This window comes from Hippopotamus amphibius, chromosome 7 (genome assembly GCF_030028045.1).
Source record: "Hippopotamus amphibius kiboko isolate mHipAmp2 chromosome 7, mHipAmp2.hap2, whole genome shotgun sequence".
NCBI lineage: Eukaryota > Metazoa > Chordata > Mammalia > Artiodactyla > Hippopotamidae > Hippopotamus > Hippopotamus amphibius.
The window spans coordinates 11,466,879-11,489,547 of NC_080192.1; the positions used below are offsets into that span (position 1 = coordinate 11,466,879).

At 49.4% G+C, this 22,669-nt stretch overlaps 1 protein-coding gene across 1 annotated transcript in view; it reads left to right on the top strand.

The window, feature by feature from the left end:
* CACNG2 (calcium voltage-gated channel auxiliary subunit gamma 2) overlaps positions 1-22,669 on the top strand; it is a 110,468-nt gene that overhangs the window by 77,733 nt on the left and 10,066 nt on the right. The window contains exon 2 of the mRNA XM_057742749.1: positions 16,120-16,203. Coding sequence (XP_057598732.1) covers positions 16,120-16,203 — 84 coding nt within the window. The remainder of the gene's footprint in view (positions 1-16,119; positions 16,204-22,669) is intronic.

The following is a 22,669-nucleotide window of genomic DNA, read 5'->3' on the forward strand; positions in this document are numbered from 1 at the left end:
TTGATCTCGCTGAGCTGCCTGGATCAGCTGCAGCTTCTCTCAGTAATTTTCCTCATCCCTCAAGAACCCCTTTCATCTCGGGAATTGTGGTGAAGAGGCAGAAGGTGGGTGGCCTGGCTGTCTCGTTTGCTCCTGAGTACAGGCTGGATTTGGGGGGCTGGGGCTCACTGGGTCCACCCCTCCCCCAGACTACGAAGGCTTTGGAGTAAAGATTCTGATTATTTCATCCTTATGTGCTTCCTTAGCAAAGTGCCTAGCACACAGAAGGCTGCCAACCTGTTATTACTCAATTAGTTAATCAATAACTGAAGACCAAGTCTTGCCCTCAGCTAAGAGCTTGACATGTATGTTAACTTATTCAACCCTCACAAGAACCTGTGAAATTGGTAAGGTTATTATCCCTTTTTTTTTTTTTTTTTTTACTGTTTGGCCACACCCCTCAGTATGTGGGATCTTAGTTCCCCAACCAGGGATGGAACCTGTAACTCCCACATTGGAAGTGTGGTGTCTTAACCACTGGACCACCAGGGAAGTCCCTATTATTCCATCTTATAGTGAGGAAACCGAGGCCAAAAGCACTTAAGCAACTTAGTGGCAGCTCCACACCCAGGCAGTCTGATAGCATTAGTCCTGAGTTTCTATTTAAAATAGTTGCTGATATTAAACAAGCTCTATGAGCCTCCAGTTTCTCATCTGTAGAATGGGCTCATTAACAGAACTTACCCAAGGGATTGATGTAATAATTGAATCAGGTGAGATGTAAAGTATTGGCACAGAGGAGATGTTTAGTAAACATTAGAGAGGCTCCCACACCCACTGAGATAGAGAACAGAAAGTGTACAGTTCAATCCTTGTCCTCAGTGCATGTGGAACGCTATTAGGAAAATGACACATACACAAGTGAAATTTGAAATGACAAGACAGCAATACAAGAGCTGTCACGAGGCAGCCTGTGGTTAATTGTCAGATGAGTGATCTTGGTAAAAGCAGAGTTGAAAGGAAGGAGAAGCAGTTCTGAGCTGGGGGATCAGGGAGGGCTCTGTAAATCCTAGCTTCCAGAGGATGGAAGACCTCAGAAGCACCTACTCCACCTCCCAGCTAATATAGAAATGCCCTCTTCAGCATCCCTAAGAGGCAGCTGACCACCTTATGCTTGAAATCCTCCAGTGACAGGGAGCTCATTACCTTGGGAGTTCTGAAAACCACAACACCCACCCAGGTACTAATCCAACATCTCCCCTTCATTGGGCCAGGCTAGGGCAAGCTGCAAACTTAAAAGAGGTGTTCACTGTACCTGCACAGCCCTGAGGGTGAGTACCTCCTTAAATTTGAACCCTGGGCACCTGACCCTAGTCCCAGTCCTGCCTGTACATTCCTACCCTCTGGAATGAAATAGGTATTGTTTCAGATGGAGAAGAGGAGAGAGATTGATTCATCAGGGAAGGAAAGTGCATGCAATGGTGAGGAAAGGGGAAAAGGCAAATGCTTTCCTGAGTCCAGCGTAGCTAGGAGAGTCAGAGCAGATAAGGTGGGAAGATTTGGATCCAAATGGACATGGCTGGGAATCTGGTTCTGATGATGTCTGCCCTTTGTGCTACAGGCAATGGGAGGCAACGCGAGACTTGAAGATATCTGAACACATTTGGCTTGGAAACAAGTGTGGTTCAATGCACATCCCCAGGCCTATGAATCCTCTTCCCATGAAATGTTTCCATCCTTGTGGGTAGTGGTTTCTGTGGCATTTAACCACTTTGGCCTGGATCTCTGCCATGAAATTGAATGTACCTAAGCAGATGAAAATGAACCAAAGAGGGTTGAGGGAAATCAGTGGTCAAAAAATTAAGGTATATTCTGCAAAGCAGGAAAGGCCACTGGCATTTTCTCATTTCATGGAGGCATCTGGACCACATGTTGGAGACTTCATGAGATGCTGGCAGGAAGGAGGGTCCCTCAGATGACAATGTCTGTGAGACACATCCTGGCAACCAGGCCCCATGATGTTTGTACACAGAGTAGTGGAAGAGATGCTAGCTCTGTAAAGATTTTTATTTCCTAGTACTTCATATGTGGCAGGCATAGTGTCAAGTACTCTGCACATTATCTTATTCATTTTCACAACAACATAACCACCTTTTACAAAGGAGAAGATAGAAGCTAGGAGGAGGGAAAGTGACTTACCCAAGGTAGCACAACTAGTGAGTTTTAGAGCATCAGTTTGTCCAGGGAGTAGGAGGTATATATACAGAGGGAGAGTTGTGTGTCTGGCCCCATCTCATTCGCTAAAGGATGACTGTGCTAATCAGACTCCACCTCTGCACACAGTTTTGCAGTTTACCAAGTGGGTTTATTAGCTCTCAATTTCAACTCATTTCCTCTATTCAATTACACCCTCGGGGAAGCAGGACTGGACCATTTCCCCATTTTACAGATAAAAAAATCTCAACTGACTTCATATTTACCCACATCTCTCCATCGCCACTGCCCCACCCTGCCTGCGCCACCTCCATCTCTCACCTGGACTACTTCCATCACAGTGGTCCAGGCAAGAGATGCTGGTGGCTTGGACTGGGCTCATGGTTTCCAGGCTTATCCCGCCAGTCCACTCCCCATGCAGCCACTAGGACCAGCATCCTAAAGCACAAGTCTGGTCACATCAACCACCTGTTTAAAAGTTGGTGGCTCCCCACTGCTCCTAAGTTCATACTTTGCATAGCTTATTAATCCTGAATAATCTGAATGCAGCTACTACCTCTCTGGACTGGTTACACACACACACACACACACACACACACGCTTATATCCAGCCCAACCATCTGTGCTTCAGACAGACCAAAGCTCTTGGCCACAGGATCCCATCTTTCCTCTCTGATTAACCCTTGCTCTTCCCCTCAGCATCTGCCCACCCTCCCACTCCTCTGTCAATTTCTACTTATCCTTCATGGCTCATCTGAGATGACGCTTCTTCCAGGAAGACTTCCTGACAACCCAACACCGTGCAGATGGAGCCAGGCACCCCCCCGCCCACCCTCCAGTGTCCTGTGCTCTGCTATAACAATATTGTCTCGTGGTCACTAGGACCCCACTGTCTGGGGTCAAATCCCAGCTGCTTTGCTCACACTGTGAATCCTTCAATGCATATATTCATCTCTCTGTGCCTCTATTTCTACACCTTTAAAGTAGAGAAAATAATAAAAGGCTTTTTTTTAGGATTAAGTGTAAAGTGCTTAGCCCAGCACCTAGCTCATGGCAGCTTCTCCAAGGAGCCAACCGTGACTATCCCCACCCTTGCTATTGGTTTCACTGTGGGTCAGATACATTAATTATTTGTCTCAATGTCTCCTAGATTCTGTTCTTAGGGACGGGGACTCCTGATGTATTGATCTCCAGCTCAACCACCATAGCTAGTGGCACTCAGTAGAAGTTGAGGATCAGCTGAAATACTGAATGAATCCCAAAGTGAATGACTTGCCCAAGATCACATGGTTAAGACGTGGCAGAAAGACGGCTCAAGCGCCAGCTCTCTCACTAAGCGGCCCAGCCATCTTTCCACCACGCCGCCAGCCTCTCAAGATGGATGGAGAGTCGTTGGCACATGACAGTATTTATTAATTATCCGCCTACTCCTGAGGCTCTGGGGTTGACAGAACCATTTGATCAGTCCTGTTCTAGAGGATCTATGCCTGCCTCCACCTGAGAGCAATCTTGACATCAGAGTGTAATCACTACTCTCTCTGACTGGTCTGTGAGCTTCTTGAGAGCAGAGACTGCGTTTGACTCATCCATACCCCCAGCATGGGGCCCAGGCAGTAGCACCTGACACTTACTGAGCACCTACTGGGTGCCAGGCACTGTGCTAAGCCTTCTCAATGCAGTGCTTTAAATAATGCTCACAGTCCTATGAGGCAGGTCTACTGTCCCCCCATTTTAAAGATGAGAAGACTGAAGTTCAGAGAGGTTCCATGGTATAACCGGGAAATGAACCCAGCTTGCCTGCCTCCAGACTCTGAGGCTGACCTTTGCTGTCTCTCTAGCAGCAGGAGTTGAACTAATAGAATTGTATTTGGGGAAAGTTTCTTCACAGCTTATGACAACACCCAACCTACAGGCCTACGTTATAGAGTACATTTTAGATTGACTCGCTACCTCTGTGGAGGGTCCTTAACCTCATCGGGAACAGGCTTTCAATTACGTTGTGGTGCTTGTGGGTCTGAGGTTTTCCTGTCCCTGGGAGCCTGCCCCACTGTCAGTGCTATGGGGTGGGGAGGACAGAGCTGAGCTGCAGGGCGGTGATAAAGGGGCCTGAAAGTTCAGAACCCAGATCCTTCCAAGTTCTCAGTCTTGGTGAGGTCAGACCCATATCAATCCAGCATCCAATGAGAGCAACCCTGCCTGTGACTCCAAGGGCCCTCAGTGTAGGGCCCTGACAACCATCTCTGGGGCCTGGTCCACAACCTCTAAGCACAAACAATCCTGGTTCACTTTTCTTCACTGGGATCTATTCACTCTTCCTGTTTGAGGTCAAACCCATTATCTTGTACCTCCTTCCTGGCTCCCTTGTCTGACTGAGGCTGTCTTACTCTCTCGCACACTCATTCTTAGCGATGCCGCCGCCCACCTCTTCCCTTATTCACAGCCACGGCCGGCACTGAACCCAAGCAAAGTTTGTCCTGAATAAAGGGGCTGTGAGGAACATCGAGACAATTTTTAATTCATTCTTTCCCTAAATTATTCTGTAGATTCTTAGTGTGCACCTGCTCTATGCAAGCACTGAGGATTCTTTAAAATGTATCTAATATTAACTACCTACAAAAGACCATTTTAACATGTATGATTACATCGATTACAATTAGGTTTGGCAACAAGGGTTTTTTTTAATTAATTAATTTATGTATTGGCTGTGTTAGGTCTTCATTGCTGCAGGCAGGCTTTCCCTAGTTGCGGCGAGTGGGGGTTACTCTTAGTTACGATGCGCAGGCCTCTCACTGCAGTGGCTTCTCCTGTTGTGGATCATGGGCTCTAAGCACACGGGCTTCAGTAGTTGTGGCACGAGGGCTCAGTAGTTGTGGCTCATGAGCTTTAGAGCGCAGGCTCCGTAGTTGTGGCACACAGGCTTAGGTGGTCCACGGCATGCGGGATCTTCCTGGACCAGTGATCGAACCTGTGTCCCCTGCACTGGCAGGCAGATTCTTAACCACTGCACCACCAGGGAAATCCCCTTTTTTTTAACTAAAATTAAGAAGATAGTTTATTTCTCTCTCATCCCCCGACTCTGGAGATACGATGTCCAGGAGATAAGACACTCCATGGTGGCATGGCCCAGATGCCTTTATTTGATTCTCCCGTCATGCAGCTGTCCATCCTCAAGGTTGTGTCGTGGTCCAACACGGAGCCCCCTACTCCACATGCGCAGAGGAAAGGGCTGAGAAGGGCACGTGCCATCCCCTGAAGAATGTTTCTCAGAAGTCACTCCCTCCACTTCCACTTCCACTGCATTGGTCAGAGTTTGGTCACATGGCCACTTCTAGCTGCAAGAGAGGCTGGGAACTAAAGTCTATATTCTGGGAAGCCATCTGTCCAGGTGAAAGGTGGGAAGACAGAGATAATAGGACATTAGGAAACAGCCACCAGGCTCTGCCACAGCAAAGCATAGAGAGTAAGAATAAAGTGAGGGCCTGTGTGCTGACCACCAGGTTAAAAAGTGGAGCATCCCAGTGCCTTGAAGCTGACCTGTCCCCTCTCTGCCACCATGCCCACCCTCCCCCATCTCGGGTCAACACCCTCTTGAATTCTGTGTTTATCATCACTTGCTTGACTTTACAGCTTCACCACGAACAGGTATTTCTTTTTTTTTTCTAGTAGGAGTACACTATTTTTTTTTATCTCTTTATTGGAATATAATTGCTTTAACGAACATATATTTCTAAACAAGCTATTGTCCAGTTGTGCATGTTTAACTTTGTGAAAATGGAATCACACCATATGTATTTTTCCATGGCTTGATTTTTATGTTCAGTAATTTTTTTAATTTTTATTGAAATACAGTTGACTTACAATGTTATGTTCATTTCAGGTGTACAGCAAAGTGATTCATTTATATATAATATATTATACATATTATATATATGTAAAATATATATGAATCTACATATTCTTTTTTTACATTCTTTTCCATTATAGGTTATTACAAGATATTGCATATAATTTCCTGTACTATGCAGTAGGTCCTTGTTGGTAATCCATTTTATATATAGTAGTACGTATACTTTAATCCCAAATTCCTAATTTATCCCTCCCCCCACTTTCCCCTTTGGTAACCATAAATTCATGTTCCATGCCTGTGAGTCTATTTCTGTTTTGTTATGTTCAGTATTATGTGTGTGGAACTCAACTGTGTTGACATGTGTAGCTGTAATCTACTCTCTTTCATTGCTGTGTAATATCCCATTATATTAATATACTCCAAGCTATTATCCTTCCTCTGACAATAGCAATGTGAGTTGTTCCATTTTTGTTGTTTTGTTGTTTCAGGCAGTGCTGTTAGGAACATTCTTGTACACATCTTCTCATGCATACATGCAAGGGTTTCCCAAGGCATATTTCTAAGAGAAATTGTTTGGATTTGGGTTATACACATATTTTGATATTGTCAAATAGGCTTTTTTTAATCAGTGTGCTATCTCTTTTTTTAATTTATTTATTTATTTATTTATTTATTTATTTATTTATTTATTGGCTGTGTTGGGTTTTCATTTCTGCACACAGGCTTTCTCTAGTTGCGAAGAGTGGGGGCTACTCTTTGTTGTGATGCACGGGCTCCTCATTGCCGTGGCTTCTCTTGTTGCAGAGCACAGGCTCTAGGCGCACGGGCTTCAGTAGTTGCAGCACATGGGCTCAATAGTTGTGGATCACGGGCTCTAAAGCACAGGCTCAATAGTTGTGGCGCACGAGCTTAGTTGCTCCATGGCATGTGGGATCTTCCTGGAGCAGGGATCGAACCCTTGTCCCCTGCATTGGCAGGAGGATTCTTAACCACGGGGCCACATAGGAAGCCCTCAAGTAGGCTTTTAATAAGAGAAGTGCAAAAGATCCTGGTGCCCCAGGGATTCCAATAGTTGGCACAATGTTCATCTGTTCAGGAGAATGGAAATGTAAAGAACACTCTCTGCCCACATAGGCACATGCACACAGATTCATTTGTTTATTTGTCCATTTGTTCAATAAACACTTGTTGTGTAGCCATTATCATTAATTATAAGACACACCAACAATGTAAGAATGATTTGGGGGGAGAAAAGAGACACAAGGCAGTAAATGAACCCATCAATTATAAGACATCCCAATTTCACTGAAACGTGCATGTGAGCATCTTGGAATCAAAGGAAATATGGTATGTTCAGGAAGCTCTCTAGAAGAAATTCTGCCCTTGAGAAACTTACAGATTTGCAGCTATTTATTCCTAAACAATGATATCAGAACACAGAATATGATCAAAGCAGATACAAAGTACTCAAAAACCAACCCAAAGTGTGATCCACCAGGGACCCTGCAGTATCAGCACTGCCTGGGAATTTGTTAGACATGCAAAGTCTCAGGCCCCACTCCAGACCCACCGAGTCAGAATCTGGTTTAACAAGATCCCCTAGTGATTTCTATGCCCCTTAAAATCTAGAAGCACTTCACAGAGGCATAGCACTTCACAGAGGCATAGACGAGGGGAAGCGTCTTTCCAACTAAGGGCAATCAAGAAAGGCTTTCTGAAAGAGGTGTCATTTGAAGAAGAAAGAGAAGAGAGGATTACATTCGTTGAGTGCCTGCTTCTGGGTTAGGAACTGCCTGAGGGGCCTTCACTTCTGTTATCTCACTGAGCCCTCAGAATCACCCATTGGGGCAGGGATTAATATCCCCGTTTGACAGCTAAGGAAACAGGCACAGAGAGGTCACATGACTTGCTCAGGGCCACACAGCTAATAGCAGAGTCAGGCTTAGAAGCTGGAACTCTCTGAGTCTGGGGTCCAATCTCTTCCCTACATCATATGGAAAGAACTAAAGAAGAAGCTGACAAGAATCAGGACAGGATATACTCCCAGAGGTTGTGTGGGCAAGTGCTCAGTGCTGTGCCCAAGGCTTCTGGAAGGTGAGAGCTCAGCGCACGAGATAGGGCAGAATAGGGGAAGGCAGGCAGGCAGGACAGCCTTCTTACCCCACTCTAACCCCACCCAGTGCCTGCATGGGACCTAGCAAACAGCAGGCATTCGAAACAATTCAGTGAATGAATGAATGAGTGAACAGGGAATGAGTGAACTCACGGACAGCCACAGAGCCTGTTGTTTCAAAGCCTCCAGCAGCAGCTGGTGTCAGCGCTGTTTGGGGGCTGGGGTTCCCGAGAGGGACAAGCCAGGCCTCGCCCACCTGCCCCGAGGTCTCCTTAATCCCGCCATCAGGGAGGGCCCTGCCAGCGAAGCAAACAGCCAGGAGCAGAAAAGGTTTAAAACACAGCACAAGCAGCTCCCACCAAACCCTTCATTTGCTTCACTTAAAAAATTACTTAGCCGACCTCCTCCCCGTGCGTCAGCCAGCTCCCTCCACGCGCCTTCCCGGCTCTGAGCTGCTCTTTTAGCCTTCCGTGCATATGTGGAAAATAAAACAGCGTCTGTTCAACCCTTAATGACCAGGTTTATGAAGAGCTTATTGTATCTCAAAGAAATGAGACAGCAGTTGGTGTTGAGAGATATTAATGTGCTTTTTACAAAGCTGATGAAACCTCCTTTTAAACTACTTAATACCTGCAAGCTGAAATTTTCAGTCTGAAGCAGGAAATTTCTGGAGGCAGAGCTGTGGCTGCCCGAGGCGCAGCCCTCGGCCTTCCCGCCTTGCCTTGGCTTGGCCTGAAGTCCCTGGGCTCTGGGGTTGGCGCGGCATGGCTGGCCCTGCTGGGGTAGGGGTTCAGTAGAGATTTCACTGCCGTTGGGCCCCTTGGCAGAATAATCCTTTATATAGTTCATGGGGGGAGAGTCTCCCATGTCCTCATCCTGCAAAAGCTCAAAGTTGATTCTTGTGGGGGGACTGGACGCTGAGATGCCCCCTCCTCAGTTCAGCCTGGACCACAAGCCCCTGTGGGACCTGGCCCTGCCCCCTCCCCAGCCATCGCCTGCCCTCACCCTCACCTATCTAGCCCTCTCAATGGGACCAATCTTTCTGCCAATCTCCATTCCCACAAAGATGCCATATATTTGCACCAGCCAACCCCTCACATAAGACTGCCCTTCCGCCAGGGGGGTGCTCATAGATGTTTAACAGCTGGCTTTCTGGGCAGGAAAAGGGGGACCTTGATTTCTAGTGTTTGTGATGCCAATGGTGCAAATACTCCCACTGTGGCTGATTTCAACCTACTTGTGTGAGTTACGAAGAGACATTAACAATCAGCTGGTACAAGCCAGCCCCAGTACACCATGGCCTCCAGGCTTCCCTGTTACCCCCAATTCTGCCCTGGAGGACCTGCTTGACCCCCCTAGACACTCTGCTTCCTCCTGTGTGCCCAGAACTTCCCTGACTTTGCTCTTGCTGGTCCCTCTTCCTAGAATCCCTTCTCACCCTCCACTGCTTCCTCACAATCCCCAACACACACACACACACACACACACACACACACACACCCCTACCTACCTGCTTCACCTGGCTAATTCCTCTACCTTCTGAGTCAGGAGGGCTGTGTCAACACATGCGAACTCACACACCTAGACCTGCAGCCCTCCGTGTGCTCCCAGACATGCCCTGCTTTGTCACAACACACATCCTCGATAGAGAGCATGCTCTGTGGGCACAGAAAGTACATTTTTTTCCTTCAGGTCCTCAGCAGACTGCACAGAGAATGGCATAGAGTCAGTGCTACATAAACGTTAGCTAAACTATGCTCCTATAAGGCCTTGTACATCTCGCTAATATAGGATGTGAGACATTAGATTCTAATAAATTCTGTGCTTTCTATCTTTCCCCCCAGACTGTGCACTCTTGAAGGGCAAAGATCAGGTCAGGTTTTCCTCCACCACCCCAGGGCCATGCACTTAGTCAGCCCTTGGTCTCTATCTTGGGGAGAGAGGCAAGATGAACAGAAATGGTAGAGACACCAGATTTTTCTGAGCACCTAGATCCATCTATACCTGAAGCTGTATCAATTCCTGGGCTTCATGACCACCAACCAGAAAGAAACACAGTGGAACCCTAGGCTGACATCAGGAAAGCAAGATCACACCCCTCTTCACTGTTGGGAGTAATGTCTGTCGACACAGATGTTCTACCAAACTTAAATTCCACCAAAGGTGATGGGATGCCGCTGGTAGCACCACCCGTTCATGAGCCTCAGACTGAGTCCTAGGCCACAAGTGCCCCTGGACACCCCTTATGCTTCCAGCTGACCCTCACAGCCTCATCTTCACTGTCAGCCTCAGACACCATTGGGACCAGTCCTGCCGTAGCCTGGGTCCCAGTTTACCTCAGTCATTCCTCACTGCTAATCATTCGTCCCTCAGGGTTCTGACCCAATCTCCAACTCCCTGAGCCCCACAAATCCTTGCCCTGGGCTTTCTGGAATTTTATCCTGATGTCAGCAAAATCCCCCATGTTCTCAACCTCTCCTCTTCTTGTTCAAATGGAAACCTGTCCTCCCCTGAGGACATCACCCCCTGCCATCACCCACACAGGGGTGTTTTATTGCCCACACCCCTGGGCCTGCGGGTGGTGGGACCCTCCCTGCCGTTTCCATCTTCCCTAAAATCCTTTCTCCCTGAAGATCATCCCAGCCTTCTCTACCCTGACTCCCCCTTGCCTCCAATTCTTCGCCTCCCAAGCATCCCTCCACCCATTCCTTGAGACGTTTGCCACTTGTCGCTACCTCATTCCCTAGTGCTACTCCTGTGGTCCTCTGGGAGATTTCACAAGCAGACAGACAGTCCTCCCAGTACCTGGCCTGCCCCCTTGCTCAGCCAGCCCTTACCAGTCCTGCATCACTGCTTGTTAAATACTGAAGCCCCGTCCGCATCCATCAGCCCCACCAAGTGGAGGGAATAGGGCCAGACAGGGTGGCTCCCAGGTTGTGACAGGCAGAGAAGGGAGGGGATAGGACTGAGGCCCATGGACTCTCCCCAATCCCTAAGGATGGATGGAGGGGTGAGCTCTGTGCTTCTACAAGCCCTGGTACATCTGGCTCTGCAGGGGGTATGCAAGGGTCCAAGAAGAACAGGACCTTTGTAGAGCCCTGAGTGGCAGGACCAGGCTGTGCTCACCCCACTGCCCACGAGAGCACTGCCTCCGAGGTTTCTGTCCTTCTCACCACCACCGCTCCGCCACTCCCAACTCTGGCACTTTCAAGGATGGAGGGCAATTTTCTCAGAGAAGTCCTCCAACTGAGTGGTGTCAGGTAGTTTAGGAGAAAACTCTGTATCACAGAGACAGGATGACTCTTACTCTAACGGAGAAGAGCCAGAAGCATCTGGTGTGGTTCCCCGTGTCAAATCTCGGTCCAGACAGGGCCACCATTTAGCTTGAAAGAGCCTCATCATCAAAAGATCACACCAATAATTTCTAAAAACCAACCCATTGATTTGGGGCTTATTAGAATAATTTGATGAATCATTTGCACGTCAGTGTTTAACTTGGGGGTAAGCAGTTTTATAATATGTAACTGGTGTATATAGGAAATAAAAGCAAACATTTAGTTTTGTTTTATATACGAAAGTTATTTAGTTTTGTCTTGTATATTAATTTGTATGAGCATTGCTAAATACTTTGTTTTTCTTGTTAAAGAAGTCCAATGATTCTTTTTTTTCCTTAATTTATTTATTTATTTTATTTTTTATTTATTGGCTGCATTGAGTCTTTGTTACTGCATGTGGGCTTTCTCCAGTTGTGGCGAGTGGGGGCTACTCTTCATTGTGTTGCATGGGCTTCTCATTGCGGTGGCTTCTCTTGTTGTGGAGCATAGGCTCTAGGCGCGTGGGCTTCAGTAGTTGCGGCACATGGGCTCATTAGTTGTGGCTAACGGGCTCTAGAGTGTGGGCTCTATAGTTGTGGTACACAGGCTTAGTTGCTCCCCAGCATGTGGGATCTGATCGTCCCAGACCAGGGATCAAACCCGTGTACCACCTGCATTGGCAGGCGGATTCTTAACCACTGTGCTACCAGGGAAGCCCCATTAGAATGGCATCCCTACCACCCAGTTCATGGTTTTATCCTTGACCCTGATGTTTCCAATAACCACGCGCCCTCTACAATCTGTCTTCTGCATCTGCTCTCTGACTTCCATGCCCCACCCTTCCAGCTCACTCCTGTGAGCATCCCCCAACCCCACCCCTGCCAACAATTGCTTGACCCTCACCTTCTGCCTCCAATGTTTTGATCCCACCACCTTTTCACTGCCCCCTTTACCAGCTTAGGGTCTGATTCGTCTTCATAATTGCACTCCCTTCCCCCCTCCTCTTCCTGCATTCATCTCACAGACCCTCATCCTGATTAAAGGCAACCCTCCAGCTAGACTGCAGCCACATCCTAAATGTGTTCAGAGAAAAGCACAGAATCTCAGGCAGGACCTTCAAGCCACCAACACACACACTTTATGTCTCAAGCCTGGCCCATTCCCTCTCCCACTCTCATGGAGAAAAATTTCACTTCCTTCCTCCTTCCTCAAATCTCCAACCTTTCCTCCACTTCCTCACTCTCAGTTGAGGATCCTGCTTCCCATTTCATCAAGAAAATAGAAGCAACCAGAAGAGAAGTGTCACAAACTCACACCATGCCTTCCCATCCCCTGTATCTGCAACCACAGATGCCCTCTTTCCCTCCCGGTGCTGTGGACGCACCATCGTCCATTTAAGGCCAACCTTGCACTTGTGTCCCAGACCTCATCCCCTCTCACATTACTCCTGCATTGCTCCATCCCCGCCCTGGGTTATCAGTTCTTCCCTCTCTACTAGAACATTCCCACCAGCATCACTCATGCCTTAACACCTCCCCCAACACAAAGCAGCCTGCATAGTGGCAGACACCCCACTAGTATGTGTAGGAGGGCCAAGGGAGGTTGAGGGAGGGACAACAAAGGATGTGGTGGGGGCACAGGAAGCTAGACCAGCATATGCAAAGGCCCCGTGGTAGGAGCAAGCATGGCAAGAAGGACAGCAGAAATGGCACGTACCCCAAGAGACAGGTGAGACCAGACAGAAGTTAGGGTCAGGCCCTGTTAAAGATGTTGAGCTTTTCCCTAAGGGCATCGGGAAGCTGTTGAGTGTTTCAAACTGGAGGTGGCTTGAATCAATTTGCATTTTCAAAGGCTCGCTATGATTACTCTGTAGGGACGGATAAAAGTGGGTACAAAATGACCAGTGAGGAGACTGCCACAGTCAGCCAGGGAAGCAAGGAGGGTGGCCTGGTGGTGGGTGTTGCTATTGTTGGAAAGAAATCGATGGGTCTGAGAGGTACTGAGAGCTAATACAGACAGGACGTTATGATGGATGGAGCCTGCAGGGAAGAGGAGGAGATGGCGATGATGGCTGGGCTCCAGCTTGCACGAGGGAGTGATGGAGAGGCACTGGCTGACCTAGTTGGTGCCTCCAGAACACCAGGCTTGAGGGACAAATCATGAGTTCCGGTTTGGACCTGCTGAGTGTACAGTGCTTTTAAAACATCCACCAGGAGACATCAAACAAGCAGTTGGATACCCAGGTCTGGACCTCACAGGAGAGGTCTGGGCTGCTAATTATTTGACACAGCCTCTCAACAAGCATCTCGGAGCTCTTCCCCTGTGCTAGGCACTGTGCTGGGACCCAATGGTCCAAGGATGACAGAGGCACGGGCTGGGGCAGTGGGACAGCCACGCTGCATGGGGAGCAGGTGCAGGCGTGGTCCATCAGCCCAAAGGGTGGGGCCCTTAGAAAAGAGACGTGGAGGCACCACCTGTGATCCCCTGGTTGGGGGTTGAGCACTGTCCCAAATTTGTTAGAAGCCTCGGGGCATGTCAGTACTGTTCTCTGTGCCTCACCTCCTGCACGGATTCCTTACAAAGATGCCTGGCACGGAGTTGGCGCTGATGAAATATTTGTCGGACTGAATTGAGGGAAAATGAAAGTGCTTTGCCACTACTTTTCAAATACATTGATATGTAATTTTAACAATGGGGAGGATATGTTATCCTCTTAGCAGCAGGTACGAAGACTCTTCTCAGGAGAGAAGAGTGTGTGGCTGGATGGGGGTATAAGCTAGTAGGGGGAGGAGGAGGCCTCTGGCAAATGCACCAAGATGCTTAGAGCAGAGCAGCTCGTGCTCAGGACGACAGAGGAGGGAGGGACAGCAAGGTGCGGGGCGGGGAGGTGCTAAGAAAGACCAGAGGTGCCCAGCACACTTTGAGAAGACGCCTGCCTGAACGGGAGCATTTTGAGTGAAACGCTGTGCTCTTCGGATCCTACAAAGCTTCAGTGAAGCTACCCGAAGCCCCCATGTGCTCTGGGGAATTGTTTTTCTTGCAGAAGTTAGGAAAGGAAGCGAATTTGGTACAGAGACAGTTAAGGGGGGTGGTTGGAGAGTGACAATCACCATCCTCTCTGTAATATGCAGTATAGAATTCCCTAAATGACACAATAAGAGTTAGAAATACCTAAAATAGTTATGTGAGCACACCTGTATCCTATATATACAGCTATATATGATATATACAGGTCTGTGTACTAATTACTTAAAATTTCTAAGTAACATCTATAGTATATAATAAAACCTACTCTATGGGCTACAAAGGCTCAGGATCCTATAAGAAAGAAATTGCTAACACGTATTGAGGACTGTATTAATTAGGTTACATCAGCTACCATCACAGAAAAATCCTGAATGTCAGGGGCTAAACATAGGCAAGCTTCATTTCTCTCTCACACCAATGCCCCCAGCACATTTACTAACATGCCAGGAACTGCTCTGAGTGCTTTAGACATGTCGACTGGTGTAATCTCAACGGCAATCAGTGAAGGAAGAATTCCTATGATCTCCACTTTCTGATGGGGAAATTGAGGTGTCTCTGTGAAGCTGAACGAGACCCAGGCAGCCCAGCTGCAGAAACTGCCTCTCACCCACTGTTGCCCTATCTCCCTGCACAGGTTCGAGGATTCAATCATTCAGGGAAAGTTAGGCAACCTCCATCGTGCCCATGCTGGTGTTGGGGATACAACGGTGCATGAAACAGACAAAAATCTCTGCTGTCATGAAGCAGCCTCGCTTGTAAATTCTATTCTCCACATGAGTTTTTATGAAGATTGCATTCAGTAATTTGCTCATTCATTTAGTGATCACTGCTGGGGGCCTGCTGGACACTGGGCTAGGGGTTTTCACCTTCTTAGCAATCACCAAGGAAATTTTTAGAAACAAAAGGTCTTTGTTTGAGCCCTGATTCCATCATTTCCTGGCCACGAGTACTTATTCAGTTATTTAGCCTCCCTGAACCTCAGTTTCTTCATCTGTAAAATGGAGATGCTAATACCCCTCACACAGGTTGAGTCACAGCCAGAGAGCCTGGCAGGTGACCCAGCCTCCAGTGAGGACTCAACCCTAGGGGCATTTTAGAACTTTGCGGGGCGGGGTTCCGTATAGTGAACTCTATGCAATTGCAGATAGGAAAATGCTTTGCAAGCTCATCTAAAGGGCTGTGGGAACGTTCGCCGGCCTCCATCTGGGGTCTGCCTTCTTTGGAAAGCGATCTGCTTTCTGGCATGTAAAACGCGAGGTGACTCCCAGGCTGGGGCACAGAGGCAGGTGCACTGGCGTTCACCAGCCTGCTCCGTGGCAGTCCCCAGCCCAGATTCAAACCTCCACCGCCCGCCAAGCCTCAGCTGATCCTCAGAAGCCTCGATGTAGAGATGGAAGGCTGGGTTTTGAAGTCTTAAGCCTTAGATCCTCTCCGCAGCACTGCGGGGGGGGTGTGTTTTGATTCACCGGGCAGATGTCCAAACAGACAAAGCGATACCTTCCTTTGAGAGTGAGGGAGAGGGCTGAGCCAGCTTCAGAAGAGTAAGAAGTCAGGAAGAGGCCGGTGGGCGCCGAGTCCCCAGCGACTAGGATGGCTCACGAGCACTTTCTTCCCTTGTTTTCCAGGGAACTTCAAAGGTCTCTGCAAGCAGATCGATCACTTCCCAGAGGATGCAGATTATGAAGCTGACACAGCAGAATATTTCCTTCGTAAGTACAAGCAATTTTTTTAACTCCCTCCTGGTGGTGGGTCCTACCCTTCCATCCTTCAAGAGCCAAAGGCCAGGACTATCTAGAGATGCCTGTCACCACAGAGGGCAGGAAAAAGCTAAGCCTCCCTCCTTCCCTCCTGCCCGGTGGCCAAATCTTTACGTATGCCGTTTCCCTGTGCCTGCAACACTCTTCTCTCCCCTCTTTGTGGGCAAGTTCCTACTCATCTTCTAGGTTTCAGCTGAAACATCCCCATCTATTTGAGCAACCAGCTCCCTCGTAGTGCTGCCAACTCCACTAGGACTCTGATAGAACTCTACCTAGTTTGTTCGCCATTATATTCCCAGCCCAGCGCCCGGCATGTAAAAAGCACTCAGTAGCTATTTCTTGAACAACCCAATGAAGAAACTCATCAGACAGTGGCAGATTGGAACTTCCACTGAAACAAGGAGATTTTTTTTCTTTCCCCACGAGTCAAGTCAAAGTTAAATCCTGAGGTAATAGCTGTGATCTTAAATCCACCTGAGACATATTATCAAGAGAAAGCATTTTGAGGCCCAAAGGAAATCTCTCAAGAATCGGCAGAAACTAACAAGGTAAAATGTTCCGGAAGAAAAGGATTTCCAGGAGAGGGGCTGAGGGTCCTTGATGCCTGGGACTGCAAAGCCACCCTGAGCAGAAGTGGTTGAAAGCTGTTCGAGGCTTTCAGGCAGCACTTCCTGAGGGAGCTTATTCTCCTCCCAGGAGAATCCCTGCCGCCTTCTGCTCCCAGCTGCCCTTCCCCCACCAAAGCCTCCCTCCCATCCCCCACAGCAGCCGTTAGTGTTACCCTTGATTACTTTTATGAAAAATGTAGGAGGCATTTTATTACATGGATCACCCCTGTCGCTTTCAATAATTACTCCTGGCATCAAACCCAACTCTCAGTTCAGCCTGAAATCTGCGTTTCATTGCAAAGCCCATGGAACATGAAGCCAGCCAGGCAGCTGGGAAGAGAAGGTAAGGAAACATCACGTCATCTATAGATTTCTTTTTAAGGGGAGGAAAACATCTTACAAGGCTCATCCTTTCCCTTTATGAATTCCTGCAAGGCGCTGCTCTCAGATGGAATTCCTAAAGGGTCATTTGGTTGTCGTCCCCGTTACCAGGGCTGGGGCTCCCAAAGGAGCCTCATGGTGGCATAAAGGCAGATTGAGCACCTTCTGTATGCTGCAGGCTGTACTCAGTGCTGGGGAGAGCCGGAGGAATGAATGAGACACAGTTTGTGGCTGCAGGTAGAGCACAGCCTGGTGGGAGGACCCTCAGAGGAACAGCTGGACTTGGGAGGCAGGGCCCGGCAGAAATGCACATGAGGGGGAAGGTGGGAGGTGGAGCAAAGTGGGCAGGTGCCCAAAGCCGTACTGGCTGAGCACAGGGAGGCTGTGATGCTTTATCAGCCAGATGCCAAGTGCTTGGCGCAGGACTCTTGTCTCATTCATTGCTCTGCCTAGAACAGTTCCTGGAATACAGTAGGTGCTCACTAAATGCTATTTGCTAAATAAAGGAAAGATATAGGATTCTTCAGTGATATTCCTACCTACTCTGTACCTCCAATTCCCTAATCTTAAAGAGAGAATTGCTTAGAGTGTTTGGTTCATTTTTGTGTCTCCGGACGGAAGACTTGAATGTACGTTAGCAGCGCAGGTTTCCCAGGCTCTGACTTGAGTTGACTTAATACAACAATATTTTTTCAGCATCTATAACAGAGATTGATTGGCAAACTTTTTCTGTAAAGGGACAGGTAGTAAATATTCCAGGCTTTGTGGGCCATACAGTCTCTGTCCCAACTACGCAACCCTGACCTTGTAGCACAAAAGCAAACATGGAAGCAAATGAGCGCGGCTATTCTTGCTCCAATGAAACTTAACTTCATTTATAAAAACAGGCAGCAGACCTCACCTGGCAGAGTTTGCTGACCCTGATGTATAATATGCTAGTCTGGGGCTAGACAACAAAAGTGATTTTTTTAAAGCTAGAAGATGTGAGTTCCCATCACCCTCCATTAAGCTCTAACCTGGTTGACTAGAGAAGCTAGAAGACAGAGGTCATCCTTCTAGGAGGATCCCCTGCCCCAGTGAGGTGGGTGGAGCTTCTGGAGAAGGGCGTGCTTTTGGCCCAGGCAGGTGAGTGGAGCTGCACCTGGGTGGGCGGGGCCTGAGTCAGCTTCCGGTTCTGGTCTGTTAAACCCACAGCACACATGCCACGTGGGTGGACAGACCCGGGACCCTAACATAGACACCTCAGGCAGGAATAGAAGGCAGTGTGGGGTGCTGAGGGAGCCTGGCCCCTAACCCAGACTGGAAGCAGTCATTCCAGAAGGGTTCCCTAGGGAAGGTGGCACCAATGCAGAGACTTGGACTCAAGACACATTCATTCATTCATTCATTCGTTCACTCAGGAGACATTCACTACCACTCACCATGTACAGGACTCTGTTGATGGTCTGGGGAGCCAAGGGTGAACAAAACAGAGAGCCAGTGCCTTTGTGAAGCTTACATTCTGGTGAAGGAAACAAGCAGAAACAAGGAGCCTGTTACAATCATCCAGACAAGAGACGACAGCAGCTTGAACCAAGCTGGTGGCAGTGAAGGAGGTAGGAAGGGGTCAGAGCCTGAAAATACTCCCAAGGGTATGCACAAAGGGTTTTCTTTTTTTTAATTTATTTATTTATTATTTTTGGGGGAGTACACCAAGTTCAATCATCTGTTTTTATACACATATCCCCGTATTCCCTCCCTCCCTCAACTACCCGCCACACACACAGGATTTTCTGAAAGGCTGAATATGGATTTCCAGGGACAGGAAGGAATCAAGGATGACTCCAAGGTTTGCACCCATAGAGGGAGCAAGTTGGGCTGAGGAAGGATGGAAGCTTAGTATCTGCCCCATTAAGTTAGAGAGGCCTACGGACTCTCTGGGGAGCTGTCCTGGCCCAAGACAGGAGTCTGAGAGCTGTCAGCATGGGGATGACATTTAAAGCCCTCAGACTTGAGGAAGGCACCAAGGGAGCAGTGCCGAGAGAGAAGAGGCTCAGGAACCCAGCCTCAGGACTCCAAAGCTTAGATGCAGAGGAGGAGGCTCCAGGGGAGGAGCTGAGGAGGGGTGGCCAGCGAGGTGGCCTGGGTAACCCCTGCCATCCTTGATCTACCAGCTGGATGGAGGATCTGGAGCAGAGATGGAGGAGGGAGAATGCCAGGAGGGCATAGCTGGCAGGAGCTCAGAGCTCATCTCCTGGGCTGGCAGAGAAAGTGGGGCTCACTCGCTCTCAAACCAGCAAGCCCAGCTTCAGGCAAGTCCAGCGCCTCTTGGAAGACGGGACAGAAAGAAGGCACTGAATTAACATCTGATGAATGAATGAATGCAAGCTCTTACTCCCCAGCCCCCATGGGTACTTGAGAAGGCCCACAGCTTCTCCTGAGCTGCAGAGTCCAGAGAGGAACAGCTGTAGCCAGTCCCCATCATCCCTCCAGGCCACTGGACATCTGGGCCCCACGAAGGTGTGGTTAATACAGGCCTTGCCCACCTATTGCTAGCTTACCCGCAAAGGAATGGTGAGCAGCCTGTTTTTCCCAAGCAGCTCCGTGGGGCCATCGGCTGGGTCCACTGTGTGTGGGACCTCCCTAGCCCCCTCCCTTCTTATCAAAGCTCCTTACCTCAAGCTGGTGAAGAACAGAGATGATGGTGACCTGGGTGTGACTTCCTGTGACTGTCAGTATGTGTTGGTGTGTCTGCATCTTGTGCATAAGGGCGTGAGTTTGTGCTGTGTTCTGTCTTTTGGTGCCTGCATGTCCATGCATCAATCGGAATATAAGTGCCTGTGTGTTTGCATGTGTCTACTTGTGTGCACGTGGGTCTCTTCATGGTGTGTGTGTCTGTCTGTGTGTGTGTGTGTGCGTTGTGTCCAGGAGATGGGAGGTGGTATTTCTAAACTGTCCCAGTGTGACTTGGAGTGGGGAAGAAGATTCAGAAGAATTTATCTTCCTTCCACAATCATGTATTAAGCACCTACTGTGTGCTAGACCCCCAAATCCACTGTAGTGTGGCCCAGGACTGCAGGGTGGGGTGAAGCTCTCCCCACCCCACAGTCAGAGCCTGGGGCTGCGGGTGATGGTCCCAGCGCAGGCTACTGCCCCTGACACACTCTGCCCAGAGCGGAGGGGAGGGGCTGGTTCCCACAGGTCACATGTTCATGTACACACACACACACACACACACACACACACACAGGAGCTGCAGTATCAGAGCCTTGCTATGTCAATCACTCTTTTTCCAGAGCCAGAAATGGACAGAAGGGGGAAGGGAGGGAGGCTCTGGGCAGGGCCTGTTCCTCCCCCTCAAGAGAGGTCTCACCTGATTACACTTGAACTATGTCAGTTGACATCTTCACAGAGTCACTGACCCCCTGAGAGAAAGAACAGGCAGGAGGAGAGTTCCCCGGGGCAGCTGTGGGTCAGGAACGGACAGATGTAAGTAAGGGGCCATTTGTGAGGGAGATGGAAGACAGCCAAAGCTGGGAGGACCAATGTGAGGATTATTTGGGGGTAAATTTACAGAACTTGGCCACCAGCAGGAGGCCGGAGAACATAACGGCGGGTTCACACACTGCCTGGGTTCAGATCTGGCTCTGCCACTTCGCAATTAACTTCCCCGGTACTCAGACTCCTCACTGTTCATTGGTACCTTCCCAGGGTTGTAATGAGGCTTGAGTGAGTCAATATAAGACAGCCCTTCACTCCAGCCCGGAACATGGTAAGCATTCTGGAGGCATTAGCCTTTATTGTTGTGTATGTTACACAGTGAAAAGTACAAAGGATAAAGATTAAGGAAGGGAGAGAGACAGAGCGGAGAGTTTTCAGTATAGTGGTCGGAGAGGGGAGGCAACGTTTGAGCAGAGGCCTGAAGGCGGTGAGGGAGTGTGTCTGGTCCTGCAGATGCCCTGGGAAGAGCGTTCCAGGCAGAGGGAATAGCCAGTGCAGAGTGTCCGAGGCTGACATGCTCCAGGGCGGCCAGGAGGCCACGTGGTGAGGCAGAGGGTGTGAGCAGTGGATGGGAAGCCAGGCCAGGACCTGTGGGTCTTGGCTTTACTCTGAGATGGGACCACAAGAAGGTTCTGAGCAGAGAGGTGAGGACTGACATCCACGCTAACAGCACCACTCCGCTTCTGCTGGAGAACTGACTATGGGGTCTCAGCAGGAACAGGGAGACCAGTCGGAGGTGACCAGGTGATGGCCATAATCCAGGCTGGAAACGCAGGTGCTCGGACCAGGGCAGAAGCGTGGGAGCTGGATGAGAAGGGGGCCAGTCCTGGAGCCGGCAGGAGGTACTGACAGCCTGCATGGGGGGAGGCAAGAGAAAAAGGACTCAAGACGATGTCTAGGTGGCCTGGCTGGGAGAGAGTGGACAGTGTCGTGCTCCTCGGAGGCCAGGAATGTCGAGGAGGCTGGGTCGCAGGGAGGTGACCACTGTTACGGATTCTTTCCCACTGGATGGCGAAACGCGTGAGGACGCGGAGGGGAGTAGCTGCAAACAGAGAGTCTGCTCCCACCCATGCCCCACCCCACCCAGCACAAGACCTGACTCAGGCCCGAGAGATGTTTGCTGAGTGAATAAATGAGGAACCACCCTCCCGAGAGCCACCTGTCACATTCACCGTCTTCCCAGAATGAGGGTGGAGGTGGGTGGAGGGTCTCAAGCTGAGCCAAAGCCTCCCTTTCCAGCCTCCGAGAACCCCCCTCCTCCCCGTTCCCCCTTCCGCAACCCCTTCTTCCAGTCCCACTGGGTACCAAGGGGTTCCTAGGTACCTAGTGCAGCAGGTGTCGCGGCTACCAGGTATCAAGGCCTGAGCTTGGGAGCTGGAATGAAAGGTCCTGAAGCCAAGATGAGTTCTGCTCTGTGGCCTTGGATCAGTTACTCAACTTCTCTGAGCCTCGCTGAATACCAGTCCCCCAGAGGGCTCTGAGAACACCAAGGGACAAGGGCTAGGGGAGTGCTTTCTTAGGGCTCCCCAGCTGCCCCAGGGGACCACTGAGGGAAGTCCACCACCCTCTTCTTCCCACTCCAGTTTAGAAGTTCAGGGAGACATGAACTGGACATGCTGAAGGTAGACACGCCCTGCGGGTCACCTAGCCCCACCCTCCCATTTTACAGATGAGGAAAAAACTGCAGCCCAGAGAGGGAAAGTAACTTACCCCAGCCCAGTACACTTTCTAGAATGCCACCTGCCTCCCTGGTTATCAGGGCTGAGTGCCCCTGTCCCTTGCCCCAGACCTGCAGCCCCTTCCAGCAAAATTGCTGTGCGAGACTTTCCCTCCAGAGGTCACCCGAGTGGGTGTGACCACACCCTGCAGCTGGGGAATATCTAAGCGACAGCTCGTACTAACTCACATCCAGGCAGCCAGAGCCAATGCTTCACACATGGCACCTCCCC